Here is a 20,212-nt window from a genome sequence, read left to right as displayed (position 1 = left end):
GAACAGCCAGGTGTCGCTGCATATAATAGCAACCCATTTATCTGAACAAGTTCTAGCATCAGCCAAGAAACTTCTGATGGATCAGAAATGAAAATAAGACTTCATATCCATGCATATTTACATGGTGATAAGCCTGAGTCTGTTTTGGGCAATGACTATCCACTCTAAGGCCTGCAGATGCACTTCTGTATCCTTCATTTTTCCCTGCCTCATTCTAGCAGCTGGTACCTGTGGATCACAGATTCAGTTCCCACATCTGCAGTCTGTTCACAGAGGGAGGTCCATTTCTCTTTTCATTAGTTTTCATGGTTGTAAAGGGGTAGCGATGATGCTAACATATAGGTGTAAAGGTCGTGCTCTATGGAAAGCTGGCTTCAGGCACTTGGCCCATTGGCACATTAACTCTGCATTACAAAAATGTCTGTGAGACATGAAGGCTGACAACAACTCCACTGTGTTGGAATTCCTTACAGACAACCATAGTGCTTGGAGACTGATAGGTTGTGAGTGTGTAGCACACACCAGAGGAGAAATGAGTACAGAGAGAAGAAATGCCATGGTGCATCTGCAGCAGCACAACCGGATGCCTTCATCTGCCCCAGCTGCAACAAAACATGTCTCACCTGCATTGGTCTCTACAGCCGCAGCAGGTGCTGTAACTCTCCCAAAGGCACACTCCTCCATTGTCTCCTGAGACAGACGGATGCCAACAATGAGATAGGGGAAGCTTGGCTACACTGAGAACGTTAGAAGAAATAAAATGAATAACACACACTGCTGGATCTAAGCCAGATAGCTGATGGAAGGTGACCCACGTCTACAACTCCATTCTCCAGAGTTATTGACTATCCTCTGCCTGCATTTTTGAGCAATTGGTAGGGGAAGAAAAGCAGTACGAGTACAGCCTTAACAAAGACGGGAAAGCCAAGGGGCTTCAAAGAATGAAGCAATGCATCCCACGCCATGCGTGGGCTTCTGATTTTTTTTTTTTGCCACCCCCCTTTTTCAGAGGAAGAGAAAACTCATATCCTACAGTTCCCCCTGAATGGGAAATATAACCTGTGACATTTTAGCTGCAAAACGATTCATCTTCAGAAAATGCAGATTAAAAATAAACATTTACCTGTTTTGCTTCATTCCTGGCTGCCAAAGTTTAGAACTGGGGAAAAAAGTGGTTGGCCGAGAGCTCTGTAATCCCGCCTTCCCCTCCTTTTGGTAACAGCTGGAATGAGGAGTTTGAAGGAGGATGCATGATTGGTTGAGAGTCAGAAGCAGGGTGGAGTGAGGAAGACAGAGGAGGAATTTACCTGTCTAGGTAAGTCAGTAGGAGGTCAAGAAGAGAACAGAGAAGGTGGTATAGCCTGTTTGGTCGTGTCATTTCATAGCAGAGTAGCTGGAATTGTTTTTATTTCCTAGTAAAGGTGAGTTAAACTCTAACTAAACTATGTTTGCTTAGGCGGAAAAGGAGTGTTCCTGGATTTAGATACAAATAGCCGACCAGATAGCTGGCTTGTCCAGTCTTGCTTATACGCTTCCCCTGTTTCGTGCTATCTTTCTTGCCGTTGTTCCTACTGAAATCTTTGGGCTCGTAAAGGATTATGGAAAGTCTCGAGTTTCCTAGTGAAGGTAATCCATGCATGTTGCAAACCTTTCCTGATAGATTTTAGGGGGAATTCTGTTGGTAGCTTAGTTGCTTTTAAAATGACTTTTAATCTGTAAATCTGTGAATGACAAATGTTTGTCTCTTTCATGTCTTCTGTTCAGGCTTATTAACAATGAAAATATATAGTAAGAAAAGCAGCTTCCTTTCAAAAAATCTGGAAGATGCAACCAAGCATAAATGCGCTCTCTCTATAATATATAATATATATATATATATATATATATATATATATATATATATATATATATATATAATATTATATTTTATACATTATACTCTCTCTCTATATATATATATAATTATCACACTTATGGGAAAATAAGCTTACTTTAAGTTTTGCAATCATTTAAATTATTTTAATAAATCTTCAGAGACTTGGATGGAAATTGTTTTTAACATGAGATGGGGGTGGAAATGTGCTCCTTATCAGTTAAATGTAGGTAAACATGCAGAACTATGCCTGCTTGTAATTTGAAACTGGAAAACTAGGATTGTGCAGCTCTGGTACTGTAAGGGTAATGATTAAAGAGTCTTTTGTGTAGGTAGAAGTGGATGGGTCTCCAGGGTCAAGGTGCTTGTGCATGTATGTTTGACACGTTCTGTTTCTTATTCTGATGTGGTTTGGCCATTGGGATGCAGAATAGCATTAGTCCATGCAGATGCATTCAAAGTAGCATTTTTTTTTTTTAGTGAACTGGCAACTCTCTTTAATTCTGTTGGTTTTTAATACATAAGAATACATGTCACCAAAGCTTATTTAAAAACAAAATCTAAATTCTTCAATGGAGTCACTGAGTTTCATTTGCAGGGTATTCTTGGGCAATGTATCAGTCAGTCAGCTAAACTCTGTGTGCTAGATTAAAAACTGGAGCAAGCCTATACCCCCCAAGAAAATACTATAAAAGAAATTAAAGTAACCTCTACTTGAGGGGACCATGAAATGATCTAACAGGGAAAAGAGATAGTAATTGACTCTTGGTATTTGTCCCGATGCATGCTAAATTCCAACAATGTGCACTGCTTCATCTGACTGATTGATTGATTGTTGTATCCACTTATATGCCAAAATCTAAGCAGCTTACTACTATACTTAAAATACACAATAACATTAATTAAAATATACATTAAACAAAATGTAACAGCGCACATATAATAAATAGGTTGGTTGTAGAAAGGTTGTAGAAAGGAGGAGGGATTTGGATGAGACTTTCATTTTACACTATTAAAATCCACTTGCAGCTAAGCCTCAAATGAAGGACCTGAGCTGGCGTTTAACGTCACTTGTGACAATAAACCATATTTATAATGCCCCTTGGTGGAAGGACTTTACCTTCCAGATTGTAGGACCTAGTACTTAATCTTCTTATAGTTTAAAAAACAACTAGTTATAGAGGAGACCATCTGATCTTGTAGACCCAAGTATTTTGCCTCTGTCTAAAAAGTAATCAGCAGTACTACATGTACCGAGGGCTGTTTGTTTCTAATACCTATGATATAAAATAGCAGTGGGGAACGTCTGCTTCGTGACATAATTTGGCCCACGAGAGTCCCAGTTTGGCCAGTGAGGACCTTCCCTACAAACGATGTCATAGGTGATGTCAGTGCGGGACAGATACAGCTGCAGCTACAAAGGCACAATTGAGAACTTGAAGGGATAGATGCTGACAGGGAGTCCCGCTAGGATCAGATCCAGCAGGTAGTTCCTCATTGGGAACTCCAATGGGGCTTGTCTTCTCAGTTTGCAAGAAGCAATTTGGATTCAAATCCATATTCCTACCCCCTTTAAATTGAGGTGGTAGTGGGTACAGCTGCCTCACTCATTGCTTCCCTTCTGAGAGCTAGCTGTTGCCCATTCCCTCTGCTCCCTCCACAGTGTTGGTACCCGTTTCACTACATGATGGTAAACATATGTTTTGTGGGCCCAGAGCCTACAGGGACTCCACTGTAGCTGAAGGTCAAGAATTGAAAATGCCTGCCTCCTTCAGTTGGCTCATATATGATATGCGTTGTTGATATTGTTTCACACCACCCTAATCTCCGAGTGGGGCAAGATTACAGGGATTCTAGGTGCTTACCCAGGGGTTATGTTTCCTTTTGGGAATGAGGCATAGCGGAGACTGTGGTGCCTTTATGATATATGGTTTATTTGCGCATGTATACAACCTGAGCCTATCATAGCATCAACACCCAAAAGGATCTTGTTTCTCCTATATCCACAGCCTTGGATTCAAACAGACATCAAACATTGCGCTCTCTCGCTCTCTCTCCTCCCAGCTTGCTGCTTGAAATCTGGCCCACATCACTGCAACTCAACTCTAAACTCAATTGCCCCTTTCCTTTGTTTTCCCCTTAATGGCCCATCACCCAGGCTATCACCTCATCTAGCTGGCCTGGCTTATGTTTTAACACTTGCTGGATCAAGGGGTTACAAGGGGTTACAAGGATCTCACCTACAGCCTATTTCCTCTCCCTCAAACTCATAACAATATCAGGTATTGGGCACACCCTGGTTTCATTTCCTTAAGAATAAGTGGCAATGCAGCAAGAAAACATTTTACTGCTGTGTTCTATGTTCATAATCGCTATCAGTGAACTGTGGCTTCAGGTTGTGAGTTAATATTTAATATCTCAGATTTTAGAGCTTTAACTACACCTTTGTTAGCTTCTAAAGCCTTCTGAATATCTAGGCTCTGGATTACTCAACTGTCCTTCCAGGTTCAGCTGCTTAATTGTGATGCTAGGGATCAAAATTTTAAGTAGTAATATACAGTCTTGGGCAAGTTAGGTTGTAATTTTCTTGGCTGCTTATTCAGTGCACCAAACCCTTTAATATCACATTGGACACATGTTTGTTCCTCTTAGTAACAGAAGTCAGAAGACTGCTTTTTACACATCTTCTTTTGTGATCATTGTTGATCCAATGTGATGAGAGTCTCTCCCCCCCCCCCACATTTTCTTACTATGAGGCATCCTCCTAATGAAATAACTCTGCAGGACTGGCCCACTTAGGAGGCAAGGTGAGGCAATTGTCTTAGGCGACAGGATCCACAGGGGCAGCAGATCCAGATGTAGATTTATTTCCCCCCTTGTTCCTGATGTAGACTTTCACTCACCCATTCTTCCCTGGGGGAAGGGGTGGTGGTGCCATTTTGTAGTTCACCTCAGGTGCTAAAATGTATTGGGCCAGCCCTGTAACTCTCTTGTCGTGGTTGCCTCCTTATACACTTGAAAGTAAATGGTATAATTGATGGCTAAGAAAAACTGTTTCACAAAACAACAGTGTTCATCCTGTTAAAGCAAAGGTAAGATGTATGTGTATCTGTGTCTGAGCAACTTTCCTTTTGTCCATACTGAACATTCTGCACTGATGATGGTGGTGTTGCTAAATACCTGTTAGTCACTCTCTTATCCAACTTCGTCACAAATACTGTGTACTGGAACACAAGAGTACCGTATTTTTCCATCTATAAGATTCCCCCATGTATAAGACACCCCTATTTTGGGGGACTCAGATTTAAGAAAATGGGGGGGGGGCAGATGTATCCGTGTATAAGATGCCCCCTAATTTTTGACATTATTTTTAAGGGGAAAAAATCTAGTCTTATACACAGAAAAATACGGTAACTCGAGTGGAGAAATTGCTGTCTTTGATAGGAGGCCGTGGGATTTTGTCTTGATTTAATCTCTGTGTACAGTGCCGTGATGTGAATGAACCCTGTTGCTGGATTTTGTACAACACAAGATAGCTTATTTCCCCCAAGCAGAGTTCATAAAGGTGCTTCCTAACCTAAGGAAGATGAGATGGGAAGTGAGGCAGGGACTGCCCCCTTTCTAGATCGTTGCTTATGTATGTGGCATCAAGGGCATGGCCAAGGCTGAGGAATAATGGAAGGCATTCAGTCTCCCATGTGAAAACTGTAAATATTATGATTGGCACACGTGCACTGCAATCTTTGAGAGTTTCCTTTTTATTATATAAGATGATTCGCTGACGTGATAGCACCCTTGATCACGCTGATTTTTGCAATTTGAATGAACACACCCTGTGATGCTCTAGCACCTTCTTACGAATGGAACTGACATGCCTGCATTTTGAAAAGAAGCTTTTCAGTGCTGCTGAGCTTTAAATACTAGTTATCCATGTTAAGAGGGAGTAGTCTTCCCATCTCTTGCTGGATGACTTTACAGAATGTGACAGGCAGAGGGGTGGAGCTGGAAACATGTATTTCTGGTTAGAAAGCTTGTGACCACATCCTCACAAGGCAGAATGGCTTCATGTACTGAATGAAGCATGGGGAGGGAGTGGTGGGAAAAGATGGGTGACACTCTTGGCTTCTGCCACTGATTTTGTTGCATAGTCTTAGGCAAGTCCAGTAGCTGCTTCAACAGAAGCTGTAGGGTGCCTCTCACATAGCTTGGCTGTTGGATCATGGCTTGGATCTGTAGCTTGAAGATTCAAATCTGACCTTGCGGATCAGCCTGGAGGTTCACACACAAAGAGACTCAGTGTCTATGGACTAGGGCTTATGTCTATTTATTTTGGAAGGACAGAAGGCAGAGGGGATTGGGTGCGAGTCAAGCATCAGGGTGAAACATGAATGGCTTCAGTGTGTAGAGTTGCCTTAGTATGTAACTCTAAACTTTTTGAGGGGGAAGCTGGGGAACATGAGGGCTGTGGCCAGTGCTGTTTGACATAAAACAATATGGGGCAGAGGGCTTCAAGGTTAACCAGAGGTGTGCGTGCTTTTCCCTTTCTGTAGGATTTGCATTAGGACCAAACTAGGATTAAAAGGCTTTAAATGTGTTTGGTGAAGGTTTGTAAATCATAGCTTTGAAGCAATTCTGATCAGGTATAACCACAGTTGGCTCTGTCGCAGCAAGCTGTGAAGGAGGAGACAATATATGAGAAGAGGGAGCATACCAGCACGTAGTGAATTCGAGTCTCAAGACTGTGGGAAAAATAAGACAGTATGTGACATAGAGGATGATACCATGAGGCTGTATTGAGGTTGATGTGAATATAGCCATTGTATTTCTATGGTTGTATTATTTCCTGTCCAATCAGGTCTTTGTTAGTATAAGTTAAGCTAAATGACTAGGACTGGAAAGGCATTCACTTAGCTATGAAGCACACTTGGTGGGTGATCTTATCACAGGCTAACGTCACAGGGTTGTTGTGAGGATAAAGTATAGCCAAACCACATACTCAAGCTCCCTGAAGGAAAAGCAGTATATAAGGAAGTGTTTATACACACCATAAAAGAAAAAGTCTATTAAAAAAATGAGGACGTGCACTCGGAAGTGTGGGACAACAATAACTCAAAGTGAAGTTTTATGAACTGCGCAAACAAATTGGAATGAAGGCTCAATAAACAGCGGATGTTGTATCACCTTGAGGCAAACTTTGCACAAATTTCACATGAACCGATGAATGTTCTGATTTGTAAATGCCACCTGTCCATCATACCCCTACCCCCTCAGTTGCCCTTTAATATGATTTTGAAGCTTTAATACGATTTTGAAGCTTAGCTGGGGTGTAGTCAATATTGCCTTTTGTAACCGGTGTAGAATTTCCGGACATGCCCTAAATTCCACACACTGCGGTCAGCTTAATCCCCCACTAGTCCCCTATGTATCAACCTCTGTTTTAAAACAGCTGCAGTTTTCATCTGGGCCTCACATTGGTAGTTCCACCACCCTCAGAAATTTGTGCATGGTGGCCTGGGAGAGGGCACTTTTGGTGGCCACCACAAAGTTTTGGAATTCCCTCCCCACAGAGGTGTATCTGACACATTCCTTGTGTAGTCTCCATTGTACCTTGGCCTCTGGTACGTGACCTGAGATATATATGATATATATATTATTAGGATCCACCCTATTATTGTGACTATAATTTGTTTTTAATTGTTTTTAATATTGTATTTTTAAATTGCTGTAATCCTCCCTGGAACCTTATGGTGACAGGTGGGTAAGGAATCAGACATATGTTGTTGCTGTTAATTTTATATCAGTGGCACCAGAGCAGCTGGCCTCTTTCAGTGACCTCTCGTATATGTGTGTAGGGATGAGGGATGGGGAAGAAAGTCATTTCAGTGTACGCTTAAATGTGAATCTAGTTGGTTAGAGTGTGATGCTGATTACATCAAGGTTTCAGCTTTGATCCCCATATGGGACAAGCTGCATGTTCCTGCATTGCAGGGGGTTGGACTAGATGATCCTTGGGGTCCCTTCCAACTCTACAATTCCATAATTGTACCTAATTTATATTTCACCAAAACAAAATGTGAACCAAAAGTCAACTTTCTTTCAAAAGATTCAGAATTTTGCATCTATTATGGGGAAATGTACATGAAAACGCTCACAATAGTGAAAATAACATACAAAAATACATTCCGTTAGATAAAATTGCTTACAAAAGTGTGCACATTGGGCAAAATGTGGAATAAAATGCTAATGAATACTTCTAAGATTTTTTTTTTTAAATCACAGTCAGGTGTGAAAATGTGATGGACTGAACTTAACACTGGAAAAATGCAAATCTTAAACTGGCAGATTTCTCCATCCCTAGTAGGGGTGAAAGACACCTGCTTAGATTTCCTCCAACTCATCCCACACCACTCATTGTGCACTATAGCTTTAAAGCGGGAACGTGGGAAGGGGCTGTCTGGATGGGCCTTTTCTAAAAGACCCCTGTCCTACCATATGTGTGTGGCCTGTCCCTTTAAGGCATTCTCCTTCACATAAGGAATGTGAGGTATGTGCCAGGTAGGGAAATGCACACCCTGGCCTCTGCCCTAAGTAAATAGGCAGGTTGCCCATAGAGCCTGTGACAACCTTGCATTATTTAAAGTTAATCTGTGACTTTGCAGCGTTGCTGGTTCATAGGCAGAGTCAGCATTAGTAGTAATAATAAAGGGATATGATATTGTGAAATGTCATCCTTTGCTCTCCTTGTCATTCCGAAGGAATGTGCTCCTGTGCAAAGAAAGCTGGTGCTTTAATGTAGTGCATTTCATGCATGCAGGTCTTCTGTTGTCCTGAGGCTGAACTTCTATAGGCTTGGAGAAACATAGAGCCTTTCTTTCATTACAAGAGCCAGTGTGGTGTAGTGGTTTAGAGCGATAGACTTGTAATCTAGGGAACTGGGTTCGTGTCTCCGCTCCTCCACATGCAGCTGCTGGGTGACCTTGGGCCAGTCACACTTCTCTGAAGTCTCTCAGCCCCACTCACCTCACAGAGTGTTTGTTGTGGGGGAGGAAGGGAAAGGAGAATGTTAGCCGCTTTGAGACTCCTTCGGGTAGTGATAAAGCGGGATATCAAATCCAAACTCTTCTACAAGGGTTACATCCGGTCATAGGGATAGATTCAACGAAATAGCTGCGCTAGTGGGAGCAATGAGCTGCACTGGTGCAACAGGGATTTCTTCCTCTCCTCCCTCCACTCGCACCCCCAACCCAGTCAGCCTGGGGGCGTGGGGGGCGTGGCATTGGGAGAACACCTAGAACAGCATGCCGTGATGGATGAAGATAGGAGTTTATTCTGTCTGGCAAGCAAAATGTCTACAGTTTGGTGAAGCATTGGTCTTGGCCAATGCCTTCTCTCTTGACTGAGAGAGGTAACTCGAAATGGTCTCTTCTACCATTTAAGGCACACAAGCTAGAAATTGTGTACAGGAGGAAGTGGTCTTAAACTCCAAGATGAGAACTCATTTCAGAGGTAGCTACTGTGGGGACTTCAGCAGGGTCTTCAACAATCCAGAGTAAGATTCCATCTCTATAGCCAGATATATGTGGGCATGGGCCATTTCTGCAGTGCTTGTTGGGGTTTGAGAACGTGCAGCAAGCCTTAACCAGCAGAGAACAGGAGGGGGATGTGCTGGAAGGGGCAGGACTTGCCAGTCTCTCCGCCCCCCTCCTCTTATTACATAAAGAAAGAGAACCCCTTAAAAAGGCTTGGGATTGATCCAATTCTGAACTGAAACAGCAACAGGAATGTATAAAAATCTGCTAAAAAGCAGAAAGAGAAACTGATTTTGTCAACATGGCATTTCCAAATGATGTTGGGATTTGTGACAGCAATGGATGTGCAAGAAGTGCTATAAGAAAAACCTTACGAAAGAGCAAATTGCTTTTAATAGCTATTCTTGCTGTATGACTCTTGCTTTGTTCCAGCTAGTCTTGTTTTTATACTTTGTTTACCTGCTAGTTTTTTAACATTCTGAGTCACTTTTTGTGAAATATGTGACATGACTTAAAAATACTTACTATGTAGTTTGGAAAAATGTTTGTTCACTGTGTATTTGGACACCTCCTTAAGATATTGTAACCACATTTTGCGTAATGATTCCTGAGATCAAAGAGCAGGTTTTCGTCTGTTCAAGTACATTTAGATAGCATTTTGAATCAAGATGGTGGACTGAACTGATTTTTTAACCACTGATTTCAAAACCTTTCTGATATGCTAGTTTTATATTAGTGATCACTTTAGGGGTTAATGTGGACATGGGCCAACTTCTGCATGTGCATGCTTGTTTGTTGTCATCCACATGAGTGCTTTCAAAACCTCTTACTATTTTCTGTCTGCACTAGTAGGTGGTGTTTGATTGGATGTATTCACAATATTGTGTTGGTGTTCCCTGCTCTCAGTTAGTACTTCCTAACTCATCATAGGTTCTGGAAACCTGAGGTCCATTGTGGGCATGTATGCAGGTATTTACTTACCCATGCACACACTTCATAAATTTCTGAAATACAAGTTTTCCAGTGTGCCAAATTTGTACAAAAGGCACTATTTTTTAAATGTATGTGTTGCTCCAAGCCAGGAAACCTGAAGTCTGTTGTGGATATTTGCACAGATATTTGTTACCTGTACATGTGCACGTTTTAATTTTTTATATACAGGTTTTCTGGTGTACCAGATGTGCACAAAACAGTGAATGCCGCCGCCGCCGCCCCTTCAGTAATGTGTGTGGCTCCAAGTCAAGCAAGGATTTGGAGACAGTGGTATGAAAGACGGTCACTTCCTTGCCTTTATTTCCTTTCCCACCTCTTGTACCTGAAAGGACAAGTTTTATTTTTATTTTTAATACAGCTGTTTCAAGCAAAAAGCACTTCTGGCAAAATAACTGGGGTTTTTAAAAAAATACTGTTAAAATGTGAATGTGCCTTCAGCAGCTTTTCTTTGGGCAGATGGAAACAAAATGGAAGTCGGAAGTGTGGCAGGCAGCACCCAGTGAAATGTCACCAGTCATGTAAAACAACCTGCCCACACAATGCACTTCATTGGATCCACAGTCTGGTCACATACTATTTTAACTTGTATTTTCTTTCTTTACTGGATTATCCATTGATCAGGAAAATTCAAATTTAGTGGGAAAAGGTGTGGGCTGCCATTTGGATAAGGAGGCATGATATAGACAATGCAAAAATAATAATAATTAGAGACAAAATGAGCTGCAAATACACATTAAACACTGGTGTGAACCAATCCTTAGAATTCCCAAGCAATGCTGGGCACAAGGTTGCTAGTAATAAATAATAATTCTGCCCAGAGTATTTATTTTTATTTATTCCTGAAAGGTAGGGTGTGTGTGAGAGAGCTATGCATAGACAGAAGTGGGTTTAAAATGGCTGCAACTTTTATCAGTTGTGCGCAAAACATTTTGCCTTGATTTTTTTAAAAACTATTATGTTAAAAGTACAGTGTATAGGAATTTTAACTCGCTGCAGTTGTAAGGTGTTTAATTTTGTTTGTTTGGTTTATTTGCTGATTCTTTTTGTATTTTTGATTTAGTATTGTTTATTTTGATTGGCTGCCCTTCAGCAACAGAACAGGTTACAACAATTTAAAAGTTGATGTTAAAAAAGTTAACATAGATCACTGTCACAGCGATAGGGTAGGTCTTAAAAACACACCTCAGATGTCAAAAGCCAAGGCAAAGATTATTACTGTATATGAATAAAGAACAGCCCAGCGATGACAAGCAGACCAGTAGTGATTGTTTGTGGGGTGTGGAAAAGCAGAGCAGGGTAACAACTGCAATATCACATATATTTTTCCTCAGTAGGAAGGAAGCCTCATTTATTTCAAGGGAGTTACTTCTAAGTAACATATACTGAACCAAGCCCATTTTGTTTTATTCTATAAAGGCAGCACACTGAATGAATGAAATAATGTGGGCATGAGGAAAGTGCTTTAACAAACACACCCCAGTATCCTCTTCTTCTTAGCTTCTGATTTTTCCTGCCACTCTAGGAGGGGCCCCTCTTGAGTCCCAGGCTTGGGCATCAATATTTCTTCCTCCAGTTGCTTAGCAACAGTGATGAAGTGTCCTTAGCAACAGTGCTGCCTGCTGAGTCACATTTTCTGCTCTAATTTTCTTCATAAATGTCTGATTGACATACTTATGCTACTAAAAAAGGATGAAAGCTGGGGTGGGGGTGGGGGGTTGGCCACCCACAAACTCCTACCCCTTCTACCTGTTTGTTGGTGGCCCTGCGGACACTGCTTCCAAGAATTGATTATTATAGCAATGTATCATGGTGAAGGGAAAGTACTACTAAGTCAAGTGTACTGACTTTATTGGATCCCAAGGCTTGTGAATTTGGGCATTGCTTTATATCTTGTTGTAAGCTGCCATGTGTGTAAAAGCAGCAAGGTATAAATGAGTTGAAATCCTTGAAAAATGATATTCATATGCAGCAACCGGCAGGATTTCTGCAGCAGTAATCTGTTTTTGAGTATGTTCTGAAGTTGTGATATATGTTTATGGCTTCTTCTTATGTTTCCTCTCCAGAGTTCCTCAGTCATACTTACTGCTCCCTTGCCTGACTAGTGATATGCCTAAAAAGGATTTGTGGATAAGGACAGCTGACCCAGAACCCAGAGCAATTGTTCACAGTGCAGGCAGTTGTGACAGTATGATCAGCAACGACTCTAGCTTGTCCGGAAAGGTATATTAATTTAATTTAATTTATTTTTCTGTTCCACATAATTTCAGAACGTTCAGACAGGTCTATAGCCCTAAATAAAATATCCAACTGCTAAAACATTTAAGAAATATAAAAGATAAAGCACCATCTTAACCTTGGGCTAAAGTTTTCAACTAAAAATTTTAAAAAATCAGAATTACTTGCAAGCTAGGGCTTTGTATTGTAGGGATGGGGAACCTGTAGTTGCACTACAACTACCATAATCTCTGATACGCTGAATTAGGCTGATGGGATACACAGGGATAAGCATATTGTTTGGGGCAACTAATTTTTGAGGCAAGTGTTTGACTTGATTGTCACTTAGGTCACTTCCTTGTGTGCTGTTTCTAGGCAGGGGTCTGTGCTTTCATGCTCAGTGACTGAGTCCTTTTCTATTTCCCCCAGCACTTTCTCTGTGAAAACCTGTTCTTTACTGCTGAATTGAAGCAAACGGAAATCCACAGAAAACCCAAATTGCCACTTGTTTCAATGCAGCATAAATAGCAGGTTTTCCTTGAGAAAGCAACGGGAGGGGGGCGGAAATTAAAGCGCTTAGACACAGAGCTTGCAAGCATGAACATGTACCTAGAAAGCACTGTGTGGATGAGCCCTTGGTGTTAAATTATTTGAGTGATGGTCATGAATGTATGAACTTGCCCTTAGGATGTGAGGCTTCTCCAAGCACCTATGTGAAGGAGTTTCCCTCAGTCAACCTGCTGAGAATATTAAAATTCAAATGACAACTGAATGGCGGTATTTCCACTAGAAATGTTTTGGAGCTGCTGTAGTTGCAGTTTCCCAATGCCTAGTCCATTGAAGAATAATAATAATGCCATATTGAAGAGATGGTGATGGAGAGTGCACTGTGGTGAGCCTTAGCCAAGTTTGTGTAAATGCAAACTTCTGTGATATGTTTCACTAAAGTTTAACACAGCTTCACTCCAAGTTTAGCACTGTCATTCTGTAACCTGTGGGGTGGAGTGGATTTCTGTCCAGTGAGTGATGAGACCAGGTAAACTATTTCCTGTCTGACTTGAAGCTTACTAGATATTTGCTAACTGTAATTTGTAGAGATTTACTAACCACAAATTACCATAGCTGTCAACATTTGCTTTTTTTTAAGGGAAATTCCCTTATTCCGAATAGGATTCCTTGCAAGAAAAGGGAAAAGTTGACAGCTATGCAAATTACAGTTCTGAATTGAACTTCCATTCCTTCTGTTGCACACTAGAAGTGAACTTGTGCATTTAATTAATAACGATGAGCAGGGTAGTTCAATTATTGTGGGGCCTCTACCTTGTCATCGTAATAAACCTGTACCTTGCAAAAACTCCCACATGGCCTCATCCTAGAAAAAGCAAGGGAATCCAACTCTTCCTACGTCAGATTTTTATCTTATTACCATTTGGGTATATCAGCTGGGACATTGACATTAAATAATTGACAGTTGGAACTCGTAATATCTATGCTTGAAAATTACTGAAAGCAGACAAATCCTGTGAATCTTGGAATCTGGCAGATGTAATTTATGCATTCATTTTGGCCATTGGACCATTGACCCAAATATCTTGTGGCCACATTCAGTCTTTCTGTCTGAAGTCTTTGAGAATGGGAGTGGTGGTTGCAGAAAATTCATGGTCTATTTTGATCAGAAGGTTGGTGGTTCGAATCCCCGCGATGGGGTGAGCTCCCGTTGTTCAGTCCCTGCTCCTGCCCACCTAGCAGTTCGAAAGCACGTCAAAGTGCAAGTAGATAAATAGGTACCACTGCGGTGGGAAGGTAAACGGTGTTTCCGTGCGCTGCTCTGGTTCGCCAGAAGCGGCTTAGTCATGCTGGCCACATGACCCGGAAGCTGTACGCCGGCTCCCTCGGCCAGTAAAGCGAGATGAGCGTCGCAACCCCAGAGTCGTCCGCGACTGGACCTAATGGTCAGGGGTCCCTTTACCTTTACCTTAAACAGGGCTGCCTTCAGATGTCTCCTAAAAGTCTGGTAGTTGTTTTTTCCTTTGACGTCTGGTGGGTGGGTGTTCCACAGGGCGGGTGCCACTACCGAGAAGACCCTCTGCCTGGTTCCCTGTAACCTCACTTATTGCACTGAGGGAACTGCCAGATGGCCCTCAGCGCTGGATCTCAGTGTCCGGGCTGAACGATGGGAGTGGCGACGCTCCTTCAGGTATACTGGACTGAGGCCATTTAGGGTTTTAAAGGTCAGCACCAACACTTTGAATTGTGCCTAGAAACATACTGGGAACCAATGTGGGTCTTTCAAGACCGGTGTTATGTGGTCTCAGCAGGAGAACAAAAAAGGGAGAATAATGGTGGTGTTGACCTTGGTTATAAAGATTAGGTAGTGCTCCTTTGTAGGCTTACTGACAGACCAAATTCTTGCAAATTCACTGCAGTAATTAAGTCTTTATGGAAGGTAATAAATTTGAGATGAGGATAATTCTTTTTGAGCTTTTATGTCTCCTTGTTCATGTTGCTCAGGGTTTTTTTTGTTTTTTTGTCTTGAAGAGTGACAGTGGCTATGACTATCTATCAGTGGCGGAGAAAGAATGTCTTATGTTCCTTGAAGAAACACTAGATTCTCTGGATACTGAAGGAGACAGCGGAGTTTCTACTGATGAGGCAGAGACAGCTGAGTCTTCTAAGCATCCACGGACGTGGCCTATGAGAGATGTTCCTAAAGGTAAGCTGAGTTCTCTTGTGATTCTTTAACAGGAATGTTTCAGCTGAAGCATCATTCCTGGCTCAGTCTAGGTGGTGGTGAGGAAACAAAGCACAGAACTAGTTTCAGAACTGTAGAGTTCCGTGTGGAAAAAGTGTTTCACATGCATGTTCTATTAAGAGCACAAAATTTAGGGGTAAATCTAGTAGCTTGGATGCTAAAAAGCACACATTCATTTTAGCTCCTTTGAACAACTAAAAGTAGCCATAATGAGCTTGAGTTATCGCTTTAGGTTGGTAACTTAAAGTATTATGGTTCAAGGCAATGCACTTATGCTGTGGAAAAACCAAAGACATTTCCTAACCTCTAAATCCAGTTCCAGTTTGGTTACAAGCACACATCCCCACCATAGAAACAAACAGACAGACAGACAGACAGACAGACAGACAGACAGACATAATCTCTGTTACTCCTTGAGCTTTTAATCTAATAAATACCATGTGTGGGATTTGTTAAAATATCACTTTGATACAGTTAGTATTTTGTTTTTAATTCATCCTTTTGTGGTAAGGCAAATAATTTAAGGACTTGGGTTTGCTCTTCTCCTCTTTCTCTTTGTTGAGGTTTTGTGATAGTAAAATTGTAAGAACAATACTTACTTCTCCTTCTTTTGTTTCTTTCTATCCCCTCCCCCAATATTGTAGAGCTGGATCATGAAAATCTAGGAAAGCGCAACAAAATTGAACCAAAGAGCAAAAAATGTCTTTCTGGCTCTGTTCCTGTTGTCACCCCAAATCCAGGTCACCATATCTTTCCAAGGAACATCAGTGTAAAAAGTGCTCCCAAGGTTTCCCTTGCTGAAGCAACAGGGTCTAATGTTGCTGATTCTCTGAAATGCCAGACTTCATGGGGGTCTCCTAAGCACGAGCCAGTGGACATACCAAATGACAAGCCTAAAATGAGCTCCCAGTTAAGGCCATCTAACTTGGAATCTATAGTCATCCCACCCCCTGAACCTTTCCAGGACCAGCGGAGGAGTCATCCTAGAAGTGGGCAAGAGCCAAGTGGGACACCTCACTATGAAAATAAGAGGAATGTTGATGTAGTGGAGGGATATGGGGCTGCAGCTACCCAGACGGAACTTTCACTAGATAAGATGGGGGTAGCAATTGGGAAAGAAGCCATTCTGAAACCTCTCTCTCCTAAAAGTAGCAAGAATATTTCTGAACAAATTACTGTTGCTCAAGAAAATTATCAAAAACCTACACTGGAAGAACCTGCCCTAGATCCCAACTTCAAGCAAGGTCCTCCCACTGCCCCCAAACCCAGGAAACTGCCTCCCAATATTATCCTTAAAACCAGCAAAGGTAATGCTGTGTCACTCAATGTGGATCCCAGTCACAAGATAAAGGTTCTGGCTCCATCAAACGGCAGGCCCAGAGCTGCAACTGGTGATTTTTCCATGGAAAAAGTTCATTCAATCCAAAATGAACAGGGGAGAGCCAGGAGAGAAGCTCTTAAGAAACTGGGTCTCCCACTAGATCAAGAAAAAGATCCCGATGATCATGTGATCAAAACCACACCTTACTCAGTTCCAAGAGAAACTCCCAGGACAAGCAGCAGGGAGAATGTAAATATGGATAATGTCACCTCTGATAAGAAATCTGATGAACAGCACAACCAGGTTGGTGAGAAAGAAATCTACCCAATGGATATCAACCTTGCAGCTGTCAAACAAGTCAATGTCAAATCCAAAACACTGGAGCGTTCAGGTGTCGGTTTGAGCAGTTGCATCTCTTCTGGGAGCGAGGACCAGAATATTAAGAACAGTGGTTCACTTGGCAAAGTGTCATTTTTTGACAAGATCACTCCAAACTTTCTTCGCAGTAGCCGGCCACGCCCAGCTTCCCTTGGCACGGGGAAAGACTTTGTTGATCTGAAGGAAAACAAAATGCATAATGCTGAGTTGGAAAAAAGCGACAAACGACGATCTTATCCACTTCAGCCTCCCTCTAAGCTGCCCAGGCCACCATGTGTCAGTGTAAAGATCACCCCTAAGGGGGCCACAGAGGAGCATAGAAAGGAGGCTTTGAAAAAACTTGGTCTATTGAAGGAGTAAGCCAAATCATTTGATTAGTACAAAAACTGTGTGTTCAGTTGTGGATAATGAGTATACTTGCTTGCTCCCTCCGCTGCTTCAGCTAAAATGGGAGGAATTGCAGCATAGGATGAAGGTCTTGTCTAGTCTGTAGACATTCTTGATGGATTAACCAGCACTGGCTTCAGCTGTCTGCACGAGAACTAGCACTTCTGTAGAGGAGGATTAATTCTGCCATTTACATCTGCCACCACCTTTATAGGATCTTAGGGTGTTGTATATAGTGTATAAAAGTATGATTATGTATGTATGTATGAATGTATGACTATGTAATAAGTATGTGGTTAACTGGAAGGGGGAACTATCAAAGATCTAAGTTGTAATTACTATGCCAAACTATGAACTCATAGGTCTTGTAACATGACGACAGCCATATGGCTAGAAATCTTTAGTTAAGATTGAGTTGCAATAATGTTTTTTTGGTTCTTTTTTAAAACTCTGGGCCTGATAATCTGCTGCACACAGTGTAGCTGGTGGAATCAGGAGGCCTGTTTATATCCACTGAGATGACGCATGCGCTAGATATTTAATAAACTGGCAAGAATGCATCGGATATGAATCTTAAGTGTCAAGTTCATGAATGATAAGAAGTACTTGCCAATTCACCTCCAACATGTCTTCAAAATGGCTGGCTAGAATTTGATTAAAAGCAAATGAATACTAGAACTAGAATTGATCTGGTTGATGGTAGTTTGTTGTACCTGCTTATGTGAACAAATTACTATTGCATGCTTATTGAAAATCATGCAGTATTCTAGAATGAAAATTGCATTAAAAATTGAAAAATAAACTATTTTATATGGAGGAAACTTTGGATTTTATTTGGTTAGTAAAACATGTTAAAATAGTAAAGTGGAGTAGGGAGAACTGGTCTGTGGGAAACACAAAATTTAACCATAACCTTGAAAGTAAGCATAGTTGCATAAAATCACTGCTATCTCTGGAAAGGTTTGTGGCTCAAACATTACAGGTTCTTTAATAATAATGAGCTGAAGTTAAACCTACTGTATTTAGCACCACAGTATTAGAGCAAGTGACCCTTTCCCACCAACTCATCTGTTGAGGAACCCCAGCATACAGTGGTACCTCAGTTTAAGAACAGCCCTGTTTACGAACTATTTGGTTTATGAATTCCCCAAAACTGGAAGTTGTGTCCTGGTTTGCAAACTTTACCTCAGTCTATGAACGGAATCTGAATGGTGGGAGGGCACTGGCAGTGGGAGACCTCATTAGGGAAAGCGCGCCTCGGTTTAGAATGGTTTTGGTTTAAGAACGGACTTCCGGAATAGATTAAGTCCGTAAACCGAGGTACCACAGTATTTGGCAGCTCAGCAGGTCTCCAATCTATAAGGGAAGGATGGATTTTTGGCTTTGAACTAGCTGAACTGTAGTATTTATGTGGTGGTGGGGAACACATCAAAAGAGCTTGGGAGCCGATCATCCACTATGATTAATAAAGTGTTCTTTTGTAAAATCCAAGTGCTCTTGTGCAACAGTTCTGTTTACATTTTCTTTCCCTCTCTCACGCTTTCCCATCTCAGGAGTTGAATACCATAAGAAATTAGAGAGAAAATGAAAATGTACTGTATCTTAGTTCAACACTAAACATTGTAACACAATTCTTTTTTAATTATTAGAAACTCTCATCCAGATATTACTAGGTGCACACAAAACACCTAACCCATTCATTTTGTTGGTATGTTGTTGTTCTAGATCAGGGGTTGTCAACCTGGTCCTTACCACCCACTAGTGAGCATTTCAGGTTTCTAGGTGGGCGGTAGGGGGTTCTGCGGCACAAGCTCAATCCTCCTTCCATCGATCAGTGTTGGGCGGTAAGGAAATTTTACCATCAAGAAAGATGTATTAGTGGGCAGTAGGTATAAAAAGGTTTACTATCCCTGTTCTAGATGAAGTTGCATGAAGAGACTAACAGCATACTTGTACTCTAAAAGTTATTCTGTGGCTAACTGATTTAAAGTCTGATCTGTAGCTTGGCTTTATTTTACTAGTTGTTCTCTCCCTGCCAACTGCTACCAGCTCTGCCCCAGGATTTTGAACTGTAGAACCAGAGACTCCATGAACAGATTTCTACTCTCCTACATTTGTTAAATTGGTGATGCTACAAGACTATAGGCATTAGCAGTCTCCTCAAAGCCAATTCGCATCACTTTGCAGCAGGGAGCCAAATTTATGTCCAGCTCAATATACCTCTGAACTGCAAGTTGGCAGGACCTCACTCAACCAACTGAATAAATACAAAGACATGTGAAGAAAGTAAAATGGCTAGTCTGAACATATGACAAAGTCAACTTGTTAAAATCACTTCAAAAATATGAGTGAAATGTTTTTATAACTGACTCATGGGGGATGGGGTTAGAGGCAATTCCTGACAGGAACTTGCCAGGGGCATTCTCCTATCTACCCTAAATATGCTTCAAATCTACATTTTAGCACTCAGTCCTAATAGTATCCCAAATGTCAACTCAAAATTGCTTGTGTTCCCAGGATACTAATTTAACTTATGTCAATTTTAATGGTTGGGTGAACTTTTGTATTGGACTTTGATGCCTTCCTGTTGTTGTTTTTAAAGTGCAAATTTTCTCATGCCAATTTGTTTCTGACATTAAAGGAAGTAAAAATCCATTTTAGAGTGGAACTTTGGGTGTGGCTCCTGTTAAATAACTGACACCAAAATCCTTAACTAAACATGTAGAAAGAAGTCTTGTTGATTTTGAAAATGCAACTAATTCCTG

At 41.3% G+C, this 20,212-nt stretch overlaps 1 protein-coding gene across 4 annotated transcripts; it reads left to right on the top strand.

Moving 5' to 3' along the window:
• Nucleotides 1-1,249: 1,249 nt before the first annotated feature.
• LOC310764112 (specifically androgen-regulated gene protein) lies at nucleotides 1,250-18,268 on the top strand. 4 transcript variants are annotated; one of them, XM_083617459.1, is made up of 4 exons: nucleotides 1,250-1,315; nucleotides 12,459-12,615; nucleotides 15,148-15,322; nucleotides 16,006-18,268. In XM_083617459.1, the coding sequence occupies exons 2-4, from the start codon at nucleotides 12,502-12,504 to the stop codon at nucleotides 17,418-17,420; spliced, it is 1,704 nt and encodes a 567-aa protein (XP_083473585.1). In that variant the 5' UTR covers nucleotides 1,250-1,315; nucleotides 12,459-12,501; the 3' UTR covers nucleotides 17,421-18,268. The 4 variants fall into 4 exon arrangements, with proteins under 4 accessions (XP_083473585.1, XP_083473583.1, XP_083473584.1 ...); XM_083617457.1 differs by having other exon boundaries at nucleotides 1,299-1,421; XM_083617458.1 differs by lacking the exon at nucleotides 1,250-1,315 and adding an exon at nucleotides 1,485-1,626.
• The last annotated feature ends 1,944 nt before the right edge of the window (nucleotides 18,269-20,212 follow it).

Source organism: Podarcis filfolensis (assembly GCF_964270895.1).
Source record: "Podarcis filfolensis genome assembly, chromosome: 6".
NCBI lineage: Eukaryota > Metazoa > Chordata > Lepidosauria > Squamata > Lacertidae > Podarcis > Podarcis filfolensis.
The sequence above is the reverse complement of the archived record's forward strand: the minus strand, read 5'-3'. Positions and strand labels throughout refer to the sequence as shown.

What these genes read in the sequence shown, in the direction of transcription:
- LOC310764112 (XM_083617456.1), top strand. Translation starts at nt 12,301, where the DNA reads ATGTGTGTAAAAGCAGCAAG. An exon ending in ATGTGTGTAAAAGCAGCAAG is followed by an intron (nt 12,321 to 12,458) that starts GTATAAATGAGT and finishes TTTCCTCTCCAG; the next exon opens with AGTTCCTCAGTCATACTTAC. An exon ending in TATGAGAGATGTTCCTAAAG is followed by an intron (nt 15,323 to 16,005) that starts GTAAGCTGAGTT and finishes CCAATATTGTAG; the next exon opens with AGCTGGATCATGAAAATCTA.